The 11,291-nt window shown below is 32.4% G+C and overlaps 1 protein-coding gene across 1 annotated transcript; it reads left to right on the plus strand.

Annotated features, from left to right (window-relative positions):
* The first annotated feature begins 4,479 nt into the window (after positions 1-4,479).
* LOC106766976 (probable RNA 3'-terminal phosphate cyclase-like protein) lies at positions 4,480-8,847 on the plus strand. Its single transcript, XM_014651780.2, has 9 exons — positions 4,480-4,669; positions 4,746-4,853; positions 5,951-6,030; positions 6,610-6,827; positions 6,937-7,089; positions 7,200-7,378; positions 7,451-7,626; positions 7,749-7,965; positions 8,360-8,847. Exons 4-9 carry the CDS (start codon positions 6,623-6,625, stop codon positions 8,567-8,569), a joined length of 1,140 nt encoding a protein of 379 aa, XP_014507266.1. The 5' UTR covers positions 4,480-4,669; positions 4,746-4,853; positions 5,951-6,030; positions 6,610-6,622; the 3' UTR covers positions 8,570-8,847.
* Positions 8,848-11,291: the final 2,444 nt, after the last annotated feature.

Genomic DNA, 11,291 nt, shown 5'->3' on the forward strand with positions numbered 1-11,291 from the left:
TGTGGTTGATGTGCGGGTTAGGAATGCTTGGTCTGGGGTTGGGAATGCTTGATCTGGGGTTGGGGGTGTTGGATCTGAGGGGAAGGAGGGAGGCCTTAACCGCTCTTGGAATTGCGGATAAGGCGTTCACCGCTCTTGGAATTGCGGATAAGGCGTTCACGCACTGGGAAGTGCGGTTAAGAGGGTTGTCGCAGTTGGAGTTGCGGATGAGGTTCGCCGCACTTGGAACGAGTTGCGGTTATTGTTAGGGCAGTTAGATGAGCCGCACTTGGAAGTGCGGTTGAGGATCACCGCATTTGGGAGGTGTGGAGGGTTGCTGATCGAAGTTGGAACTGGGTTTTTTTATTTCTTTTTTCTGTTTTATTTTTCCTGCAGTATTTTAATTTTTTTGTTAGTATTTTATATACTTTTTTTTTGTTAATATTTTATATTTATATAATCTATAATTTTTATTTTTATGATATATTTTATGGTTAGATATTATTGAATATGTTTTCCGTGTATGTTTTTCTTGGTCTGCATACGTAGTTTCAGCGTGAGAAGGAGGACAGCCAATTCTATATGTAAATAAGAAAAAATGCAGTTGGGTTTTCTTCATGCTTTGTGATTATTGCTTTCAGTAAGCATAAATGTAGAGAGCTGAAAAGTCGTAGTGCAATTGAGTTGGTGAAGTATTTGTGGCTAATGCCGAATTATTTTATCCATGATAAAATATTATTTCATAATTAAAAAAAATATATTGCTAATGGTAAAAATGTGTTAACAATACCTTGATTTCAGTTTTCCTATATATGTAAAAAAAGAACAATTTTTTATGGCTAAAGTGATATAGTATATGGCGGCAAACAACAAACGCATTTTGAAATGCGTTCTCCATAACCGTAACTCAAATGGCGGTTTGTTTCTGTCGCAACTCGATGTGCGACGAAGAAAAAAAGAGAACAGAGCTCTCCTTCCTCTTCTTTTTCTCGTTCTTCCTATCTTCCAAACCACCAACAAACAGCACTACCACACAATCACAAGTGAAACACACAAAGAATTATTTTTCTTAATAAAACCTATGCAACCAGTTCTCCTTACACTTCACTAAAACAATAAAACAGTAAAACTTGTTCGTGAAATGCTCTGCTCGTGAAACCAGAAAGGGGTGAGGAGGTGTAGGGTTTATCAGAGAAATCTTAGGTTGTTGACTGTTAGGGATTAAGATATATTTATTATTCATTAATTATGTTTGACTTTATTAAATTAATGAAGGGTAAAAAAGTAAATTTGGAGGTGCAGGAAGAAGCAGGGAGATGCAGGGAGGAACACTCTCACAAATATAGTGCATCCAACTAGATGTAACAAATATGTTCGGCCAATGTACTCTCATTGTTATGGCTCATACACTCATCATAGATGTCTCTTAGCCAGCTCAGCTTCACTTTCAAACCATGTGTTTCTATAATCTCAACACCAATCCTTCCACAATCCACACCTAGAAGCTCTATAATGGCCGATTGAGCTTCTTCAAACTCTAACTTCTCGATATTACAAAATTGTCCTATAATCGGGAGGTGTTGCAACGACGGCATATCATCTAGTGTCATCGAAATCTCACCCACTAAGAGATGAAAAGTGTTGGTCTCAAAGTATCATCTCTCAGTGAACACCAATAATAAATCCTTGTCGACATAGTCATATCAAATATCGAGAGAGAAAACAAACTAGAATTCAACACAAATTATTGAATTCGCTCGTCTTATGGTCCAAATTTATTTAACTTTTTACATTTAGAAATTAACTTATCTTCCATCAATCCTACACAATAACATTTAATATAAAATTTATTGAAGCTAAACAATAGCCATTAAAATTCAAGTTTTGAACTAACTAGACTCTTCCATAAGACATTGGCAACATGTTCACCATAATGCGTCAATAGGAAAGTATATGTTAGTGTTGTAAAATATTAGTATTTTATTACAATTGAAAGTTGTGCAACGTCCATAAACTTGTGCAACGTTAATATTTTTATTAATTAGTAACAGTCAAATTTTTAAGTGTTGCAACAATCAAATTATTTATTGTTTTTATTGACTTTTATTGATTTTATTCTTCCCTAACTCTATAAATAGAGAACTCTTTTTCCATTCCAAAACACATCCCAAATAAGTTTTCTCTCATTCTTCTTTCTTATTTTCCTCCTCTAAAAATTATCCTGGGTATAAACTATAGCAGAGTTTCTTGCTAGTTCTGTGATTCTCGAATACTTTCGAGAAGTTCCTGTTGTATCCTGGGAGACTTGCGCAATACACCGCGGATAAGTCCTTAAGGACAGTGATCTACACGCCTCAGGAAATTACGGTTTGAGATTTGGTCAGCATTTTTACTATAGTTAGAGATCTTCTGTAAATCCACCAACTTCCTCTTTTACTTGAGGAATGTTCTTATCTCTCATTCCTCAACATGATGTTGCTCAACTAGATGCTTCTCGACATAAACATTAGTATCAACTTCTTCACTTCCTCTACGAGCTAAAGCTGTAGGTCTTCTCCTCCCTTCTGTTGGGATAATACAACGAAATGTTTAATGTTTAGGACAAAACCAAGAGGGAGGTGAATTGGTTCAAGTTAAAAATCACTTCCTTTTTAACAGATTTTTGTTTTTAAAAATTTCTTTAATGAAAATGAAAAATTATTTTGAATAAAAGAAAATAAGCAAAGGAGAGAAGGGAAAAGAAAAATTAAACAAGTAATTTTTATACTGGTTCGGATCAAAATACCCTACGTCCAATGGTTAATCTCCCTAAAAGAAGGATTAACCTTTCCACTAAAATAAATAACAATTTACAATAAAGAAATAATGATTGAAATTAGAAACCACCCCAACTAATAAATAAGAGATGAAAGACACCTCTTTTTTACATTAAAACTTAAGATAATCGAATAAAATTTCTTGATAATCGATTATTTTCAACCAAAAATGTATGTTTGAGCAAAATGATTTAAGACCTTGATAATCAATTATTACCCTTGGTAATCGATTATTGTGCGTTAATTTCCAAAAAACACTATTGTAACTATTTTTGGGGTCGATATTCAGGGCGCTGCCACACGAGAGAGGAGATGAAGCTTTTGAAGAATTTTGATTATGTCATGGTGAATGTGAAGGGGAAGCTGGAGAATGTAGTAAAGTTGATTAAGTCTATTATTGATGTCGAGAAAGCCAAGGTTTCGTACTTAGATAGAGGGTTGAAGGTAAATGAATCTCTAAAACGTTTTCTTTTATTAATTTCATAAATTGTTCATTGTGGAAGATTGGTCATTGATGTTTTGTTCCCTTTCTACAACCTCAATCCTAAAATGTTCATTCTTTCATAAACTGGTTTGGACTTAAACTAAAAGATGAACATCGATTCCATTATGTAGTTTATGCTCAGAACTGAATAATAATATGGTATGATCCCAATTGCAAAACTTCACTATCTCTGATTTTTCTCATAAAAAATCCATTGCCTTCTTTGCTAGAATTCAAGTTGTACCTTCAACGAACCACAAATCACGAACTAATTTTAACCTAAAGGTAATGAAGGAGAAGTTAAGATGGAGGCTGCAGTGTGGTTCGATATTCAGTATGATTGGTTAATGGTGATGAGGGTTACAATAATGACAAAAGAAACATACGTGTGATGAAGCTTCTAGTTTTAAGTGGAAAGTCATTGATTGAGCTTGCCATGCAATGACTAGCTGAACATGTCATTCAGTTTTAGTCAGGAAAACAACTCTGTCGTTAACATTTTTAATTCAGTAAGCAAAAAGGATCAACTTAAACTATTTTTTACAAAACATGAAACATTTATGAATTTTTGAAAAAAAAATGACCAATTTGACGATATCTAATAAATTAATTAACCAAAATAAGTATTAAATCCTACTTTTACATGAGACTACCTCATGCCAGAAGACCACAAGCTTCCTCTACCACCAACAACTAAGGCTTTCTCCCGACTCATTTTGTACCAGAAACACAATAAACTATAAACTACAAACACAACCACAATCGAAGTAGTGAACAAGAGCAAGTGAACAAGAAGAGTGAACAATGAGCAATGATGCGAAGAGAGGGGTACACTTATTCGAGGAAGTCAATAAATATGAAGGTGGTTAGGTTAGTACGCAGTAAATAAACTTTTTACCAACTTTATTTATTTATTTTTTTAAATCAACCTGGGATATTTAGGAAAAGGGAAGGTATTGGGAGAAATTAGTGGAGTTGCGGAAGCGTCCACTTTGTAATTAACCACTCCATGTAGGAGTGGGCCAAAAATGTTATTGCTCCAATCTAATCCTCTTTTACACTAATTTAATCTATTAAAATCCATTTAATTAAATATAATTTTTATTTTTGATCTATATTTAATAATATTTTCTACTCAGGTTTTTATTTTAGTTGTATAAATTTTAAAAGTTCAAAAATCCAAATTATATTCATATCAAAATAATCCGTACCCTAAACCTAATTTCAAGCACCACACCCTCTTCTCTATTTTAAGATTTCGAGATAAACCCCAAACCTTCTTCACTATTCTCTATTTTAAGATTTTGAGATAAACCCTAAACCTTCTTCACTATATCTTCTTTCTGATTCACTCGAAAGTTCAGTGGTCAACCAAAGATAAATCTAATTGGTAATCTTAAATCTTTAATATATGTTTATGTATGTGTTTCTCTTTCCATTCATTCTTTTGTTGGATTTTGTTTCAGAAAACGCACGTTGGTGCCACTACTGCGCTGGTGGGTGTGGTGGGGTTCGCCGGAGATTAAGATCGAGGCCAGTGCACTACGTGTTAGGAAGGTTGTTGTTGTTACAAGGTATGTTTCGTTCTTTCACCGTTAGAAACTCCCATCTCCGGGGCTGACATGAACTTGCTTGATATTACCACCATCATTAAGATGCTTAATCGAGATGGACTCGAATTAAAATTTGGAAAAGAAAAAGGTGTTTGCAGCTCATTGTAGTGCATTAGTATATTGAAAAAGGGTTAAGTTTAGAAAGTTGGTACTTGCCAGACTGGGGTTAAAATTGGGTGCCTGCTATATTCACTAAAATTGGATTGTTATAAGTCGTACATAAGATTTTGAATGGTGGAATTAGGAATGCAAAGTTGAGTTTGAGATTCTGTGTTATAAAGATGTATTTTTTACATGGGTGAGCTTATTTTTGTTGGATATGCTCTATCTTGACCACAAGTAACGGAAATTACTATTTATTTATTTATTTATTTATTTTATTTTATTTAACTAGTCAGAAGTCTTCTGTAAATTTTTATTAAATGGATTGATATCAACTGTGTTACATCTCATATTCCCTGTGGCAGTAGTTTGTAGTTCTGTGTTTAAAATTTCATAAAATTTGCAAAACGTACATTTCTGGTTTAAAATTTACAATTTCGGAAAAACAAATTACACATAAAGTTAACAGTCTACAAATAGTAGTGTTAATCATTTACCACTCAATGACTCAAGCAGCCAATTGTTCTTAAACTAAAACTACTTACACCAGGAATTCATTTTCTGTATTTTCCAGAGAAATGACACGGGTCATCCTTATCTGATTGGTTCTAGTTGTCCCCCTTCTTCCCTTTAAAACTAAGATTACAAATTTAGCGTGTCACAAACCAACTGATATTAGTAATGGATGAATAGAAGTTGCATCCTGATGCTACTTGAGTGAGATGATTATACAATAACTAAATGGAGCTCTAAAGTATTCAGAACATTGTATAATATACTGAATGCCTCCTGCTTCTAAATGGGACATGGATGCTGATATTTTAGAAGCACTTTTCTCGTAGTTCAATCTATAAATAATAACCTTTTTCATTTCTTTTTGAAGCTTTGTCTAATTGTACCTTCTACAATTAAACCGGTGATTAACAGATATGGATTAAAAATATTGTGTATTTTAGGTGATGATAAACTCTTTACCCTGATATCTTCGTGGCAAAGTGAAAGCAAGCACCAGACCAGAGCTCACACTGTGTTAAAGGTTTGTAACTAAGTTAGCTTGCTGTCCAACTCTGTCTTCAAATAATTGCTGTGAAGATAAACTAAATGTTTGTTGCTTTAAGTCAAGTGTTTCCCTCATGTCCAATCAAATTAAGCTTATCTACTACGATAAACATTTTAAAAGACTTTATCTTATTTCATATTTAATATTCTTGCACACAATAGTCTCTAGGACTTAAAGCACGCATAATATGCAGATCGATCTTATTTTATATTCAAATTTACTTGTTTTTTATTCAATAAGAATTAGTGCTGAATAACAGTCCTAAAACTTCTGATACACTGTTATGAACTAATGGCAAAATCTTAAAATCAAGTTCATTTGTGTTATGGTTCACATGAAAACTGGTGGAGAAAAAAAAATTGTCTGCTTTATTTTATGTTTTTTAATACCAACAGGGTGCCAATATTTATTAGGGTCTGGGCTTTAGTTATAAAATCAAAGCCCAAACCTCTCCGATAAACCCAAGGGTAAGTCCCTCTATGTGGGGTTTATCATCTACTTTCTCCGTTCTGCATTCCTTCTGGGGTATCAAAATCTGCAGCTTCAACTACGCAGGTGTTTGCATAGAATGGGGAAAACAGCATACAAGAGGTTGTTGGGAAGCCAGAGCTTCCGGCAACGCCTTCTTCTTGCTACTCTCTCTTCAACTCCCATTCTCATTGAAGACATTCGTGCTGATGAGACATGGCCAGGTCTCCGCAACCACGAGATTTCACTTCTCCGTCTCTTCGAAACTGTCTGTGATGATTGCCACGTAGAAATCAACGAAACTGGTATTTTTTAATTTCATTTTATTTTTATTTTTCAATCAGGTTTAGTTGCAGTAACACAACCACCACCACCACCAGGGGATTGCTTATTCATTTTATTTGGGTTGAACAGGTACCAAATTAAAGTACAAACCTGGAACTATTATTGGTGGCAGGCAACACAGTGCGCACGATTGTGGCCTCTCGCGCTCCATTGGCTATTTTTTGGAGCCACTCATTGTGTTGTGTTTGTTTGCTAAACATCCCCTCACCATTAGGCTCAAAGGTATAGTAGTTATAATAATTAGATTCTATTTTGAAACCTATCTCTGAAGGACCATTTACAAGATATTTGGATGGTTTAAATTATAACTTTTTTTGAATATTGTTTATCAGGAATTACAAATGATTCTAAGGATCCATCGGTTGATACCTTCAAGTCTACTGCTTTACCCATATTGAAGCGCTTTGGAGTTCCCTCTGAAGGCTTGGAGCTTAAAATAGAGAGTCGTGGATTACCTCCCAATGGTGGTGGCGAAGTTATTTTATCACTTCCTGTTGTTCAGAGTCTATCTGTAAGTTTCTGATTCTTTTGATGATTTCGTTTATTTAAACTTTGTTGTTATCTTATGTTTTCTTCCTGGCAGGCTGTTAGTTGGATTGATGAAGGTTTTGTGAAGAAAATTAGAGGAACTACCTTTTCAACCAGAGTATCTGTTCAGTTTGAAAATAGCATGATTAAAGCTACCCGTGGAATAATCAATCCGCTGGTTTCTGATGTGCACATTTTCTCGGATCACAGATCAGGTCCTCAGGCTGGAAAGTATGATTCCTTCCACTCAGTGGAATTTGTTAAATATTGAATTTCAATTTTGGAAATATAATGGTAGTAATAGGGAAAGTCATAGTATTGTAACTCCTTTTGTTGGGCATTCTCTCGTTCAGTTCTCCTGGCTATGGGATTTCTCTTGTTGCGGAAACTACTTCTGGTTGCTTCATCTCTGCAGACACTGCCGTTTCTCATGCGAGGGATGATGATACTTCTAGTCTTGCAGATGACGCAAAAGGAGACCTGATGCCTCCAGAGGATATTGGTGTGGCGACTGCCAATGCTTTACTGGGTGAGATAGCTCAAAGTGGAGTGGTAGATTCAACACATCAGGTTAGTATGTAGGCAGTTTCTTTCTTCCCTTTTAACGTTTTTATATCAAGTGATAGATACTGGTATTAAACACATAGAAATATGGACAGAAACTTATTACAGATATGAAAGTTTTGATTCTAGTCGACTGATGGTAATAGATAGAATATAGAAGTAGACTCTTACAATTGAGAGAAAAAGATATGGAACCTAAGAAAAGTAAAGAAAATGCAACAGGAATGCACTCTCCCAGAAAGTGTGCTGACTCAAATGTTATGGTGCTAGAATACGTAGCTACTAGTTCAATTTTATTGTCTTGCACGTGGGTTTGTAGGACTCGTGTATATGATGAAGTTTAATTCCGTTTTGGAATTTTGGATTCCTCTAATATTTTTTATATTGTTTTGGTTTATAGGGCTTGCTATTTCTTCTTTGTGCACTATGCCCTCAAGATGTTTCAAAGGTTCGCGTTGGAAAACTTTCCCAGCACGGGGTTGAAACTCTGAGAAACATAAGGGATTTTCTAAATTTGAAGTTCATTATCAAACCAGAGCCGAATTCACAGTCAGTTTTTCTCAAGTGTGTCGGTTATGGCATGAAGAACCTTTCTCGAAAGGTATCATAAAGTGAGTTCAACAGTCTTATAAATCCAAAATACCAAGTCTGAAAGAATTACAATTTTGAAAGCCTGGAAAAGATCTTATATAAGATTCAAATTAATTTTAAAACTTTCATCATGTTAAGTGTTCTATAAAATTTGAGTCTCAAATTAATATCTCCTTGTCAATACAATCATTGGATAGGAGATGCCGTAAGATGTTTCGATTGTAGCAAAAGAATGTCCTTTTTTGTTGTGTAATCTATCTTCTATGAAAGCATTCAATCAAATTTCTTTAGCTGTTCTATTGTTTTATTTATAGCATGATTCCTTATTTTTTTGAACTCTACTATGGTTTACAGCATGGCATTACATGAATGCAGTGCAAAAGAAAATATCTTTTATGTAGTAATTTTTTTATTTATCTATTAAAATATTGACATATTATTTTGTAAATTTATTGAATAATTTTTAAATATTTTATTTACTTGAAATATTTATTCTTTTAAAAGAAGATTCGTTATTTAATATTTTAGTATTTTAGCTATATTTCTTCCCATTGCTATTACCTGAGAAAGTCACCTGAGGTTATCTTCATTATCTATTTTATTAAGCTAACATTTTATACTAAAATTAATTATAGTAATAAATTATGTGAAAGGGTTTGGATCTGATTCCCGTTAGAAGGTAGTTAATAAGTTTGGAGTAAGTATTTAATTGGATTTCAAAATCTCATTAACACAACTTTTACCAATTCAATAAAGCTCATCTCTTTTAATCCATCTCAATTTCCTTCATCACATTAGGCTGGAACAAGTTTCTCTACATATTTACTCAGTCTGGGATTCATATCCTTTACTTTGGTGAACATAATTTCACAACTTTAATTTTTTAATTAGATAAAGTATTTTAATCATTAGTAAATATATAAAAAAAATAGTTTGTGTCTAATAATTCAAATATATTGCCTAGTGATTTTTTAATCGGCGTTAGTTGAAATTATTTTTCAGTCAATTTATTAATATTTTTATGTTTGATTCAATCAAACTTTTTATTAATTTACATTAATTAAGATTATTTTTAATTCACATTTACCATAAATATTTTGTTGTCATATGTTAAGTTATCTTCTAATAATATTGGTTAATATTTTTTTTTTGGCTAACGTATCAACCAATGTAGGCTGAAAATCTTTCTTGAGTGACTAATAAAAAATAATTTTAATAACGGTGGATTGAAAGTTTTTCTTATCAACATTTTAATGACTTTGGATGAAAAATAATACATAACACAAGTGACATTGGCAAAACAATCTCTGTAACTAATGTAGATTATATCAGTTGCATTGGCTACTACTTAACCAATGTAGATTGAAAATAAATCTAATATAAATTGATAAAGAAAAAACAATTCCAGCAATATTAATAGAAAAATAACTCATTTTTACATTGACAGAAACTTATATTGATTAGAAAATAGTTCTATTATAAAAAATGTTTAGATTGACATTAATTAAAATATAATCTTGTCAACATTCGACATGATCTCTATCAAGATCAACTCAATGATGTGTTAGTTAGTAAAGGTCAAAATGACAATATTCTAAACGAAACCAAATCTTAAAAATAATAAAATAAAAAATATAGATCAAAGAAATAAAAGAACTTATTAGGAATTTAACCTTTTTTAAATATAATTTCAATTTTCATGATTTTAAGTAATTAAATTATTCCAATATTTTTTTTTAATTTTCATTTCAAACAATATATTTTATATGATAACTAGAATTACTCGAGCATGACAATAACATGATATTTTTCCATGCACCTTCAATCATTTTGTCTTGAACCTTTAATTTTTGAAAGTATTCTTAGTAAATAAGGTTATGTTTCTCTTCGTAAAAAACAAGTGTATGAAACTTATACTCTAATTTGTAGGCTTTAACGAATTTTGAAATTCATTAAAAGATTCAAAGAATTTTGAAATTCGCTGAAGATCTGAATGAATTTTAAAATTCGTTTAAAATCAAAACGAATTTTAAAAATTCGTTTTGATTTTAAACGAATTTTAAAATTCGTTAAAGTCTTTGAAAAATATTTCAACGGATTTTGAAATCTGTTGAAGTGTTAAAAAAATCTTTCAACAAATTTCAAAATTTATTGAAGAAAATTTTTCAACAAATTTGGAACTCTGTTGAAACTTTTAAAAAATTCTTCAACAAATTTCAAAATTGAAGCCTTCGAAAAATCATTCAATGAATTTCAAAATATGTTGAAGTCTTCAAAAAATTCTTCAATGAATTTTGAAATCTATTAAAGCACAAAAGATAGAGGTGTAGGATTTTTTGAATTGTAGAAAGAGAAAAGTTTTAAAAAAAATTACTTTAAATTAAGGTTTAATCATTTACCGAGTCCTTTTTTTGACTAGGAATATCAAATAGGTCCCTTAGTTTTTTTTCGTCTCAATTAGATTTTTATTTTTGCAAAATTGCTCTAAGTAGGCTCCTACCGTTAAATTGGGCTGACAGTGTTAAAATCTTGTTGAGGTGACATGCTGATGTTAGTTTTTTACATGAAGTGACAAGTTGTTAGATAGTTATACCCCGACGTGAATTTTTGTTTTTTTAAAATTAAAAAATCGAGAGAAGTTAATTGAACTTAATTGTTTCTAAAAATTAGGGATTTCCACCTTGCACAAGCCACCATTAACACCATTCAGCCTCCATCTTCATCACCCTCACAACCAAAAC

The sequence above is a fragment of the Vigna radiata genome, chromosome 7 (assembly GCF_000741045.1).
Source record: "Vigna radiata var. radiata cultivar VC1973A chromosome 7, Vradiata_ver6, whole genome shotgun sequence".
Taxonomy (NCBI): domain Eukaryota; kingdom Viridiplantae; phylum Streptophyta; class Magnoliopsida; order Fabales; family Fabaceae; genus Vigna; species Vigna radiata.

What these genes read in the sequence shown, in the direction of transcription:
- LOC106766976 (XM_014651780.2), top strand. Translation starts at nt 6,623, where the DNA reads ATGGGGAAAACAGCATACAAGAGGTTGTTGGGAAGCCAGAGCTTCCGG. An exon ending in CGTAGAAATCAACGAAACTG is followed by an intron (nt 6,828 to 6,936) that starts GTATTTTTTAAT and finishes TGGGTTGAACAG; the next exon opens with GTACCAAATTAAAGTACAAA. An exon ending in TCAGGTCCTCAGGCTGGAAA is followed by an intron (nt 7,627 to 7,748) that starts GTATGATTCCTT and finishes TCTCTCGTTCAG; the next exon opens with TTCTCCTGGCTATGGGATTT.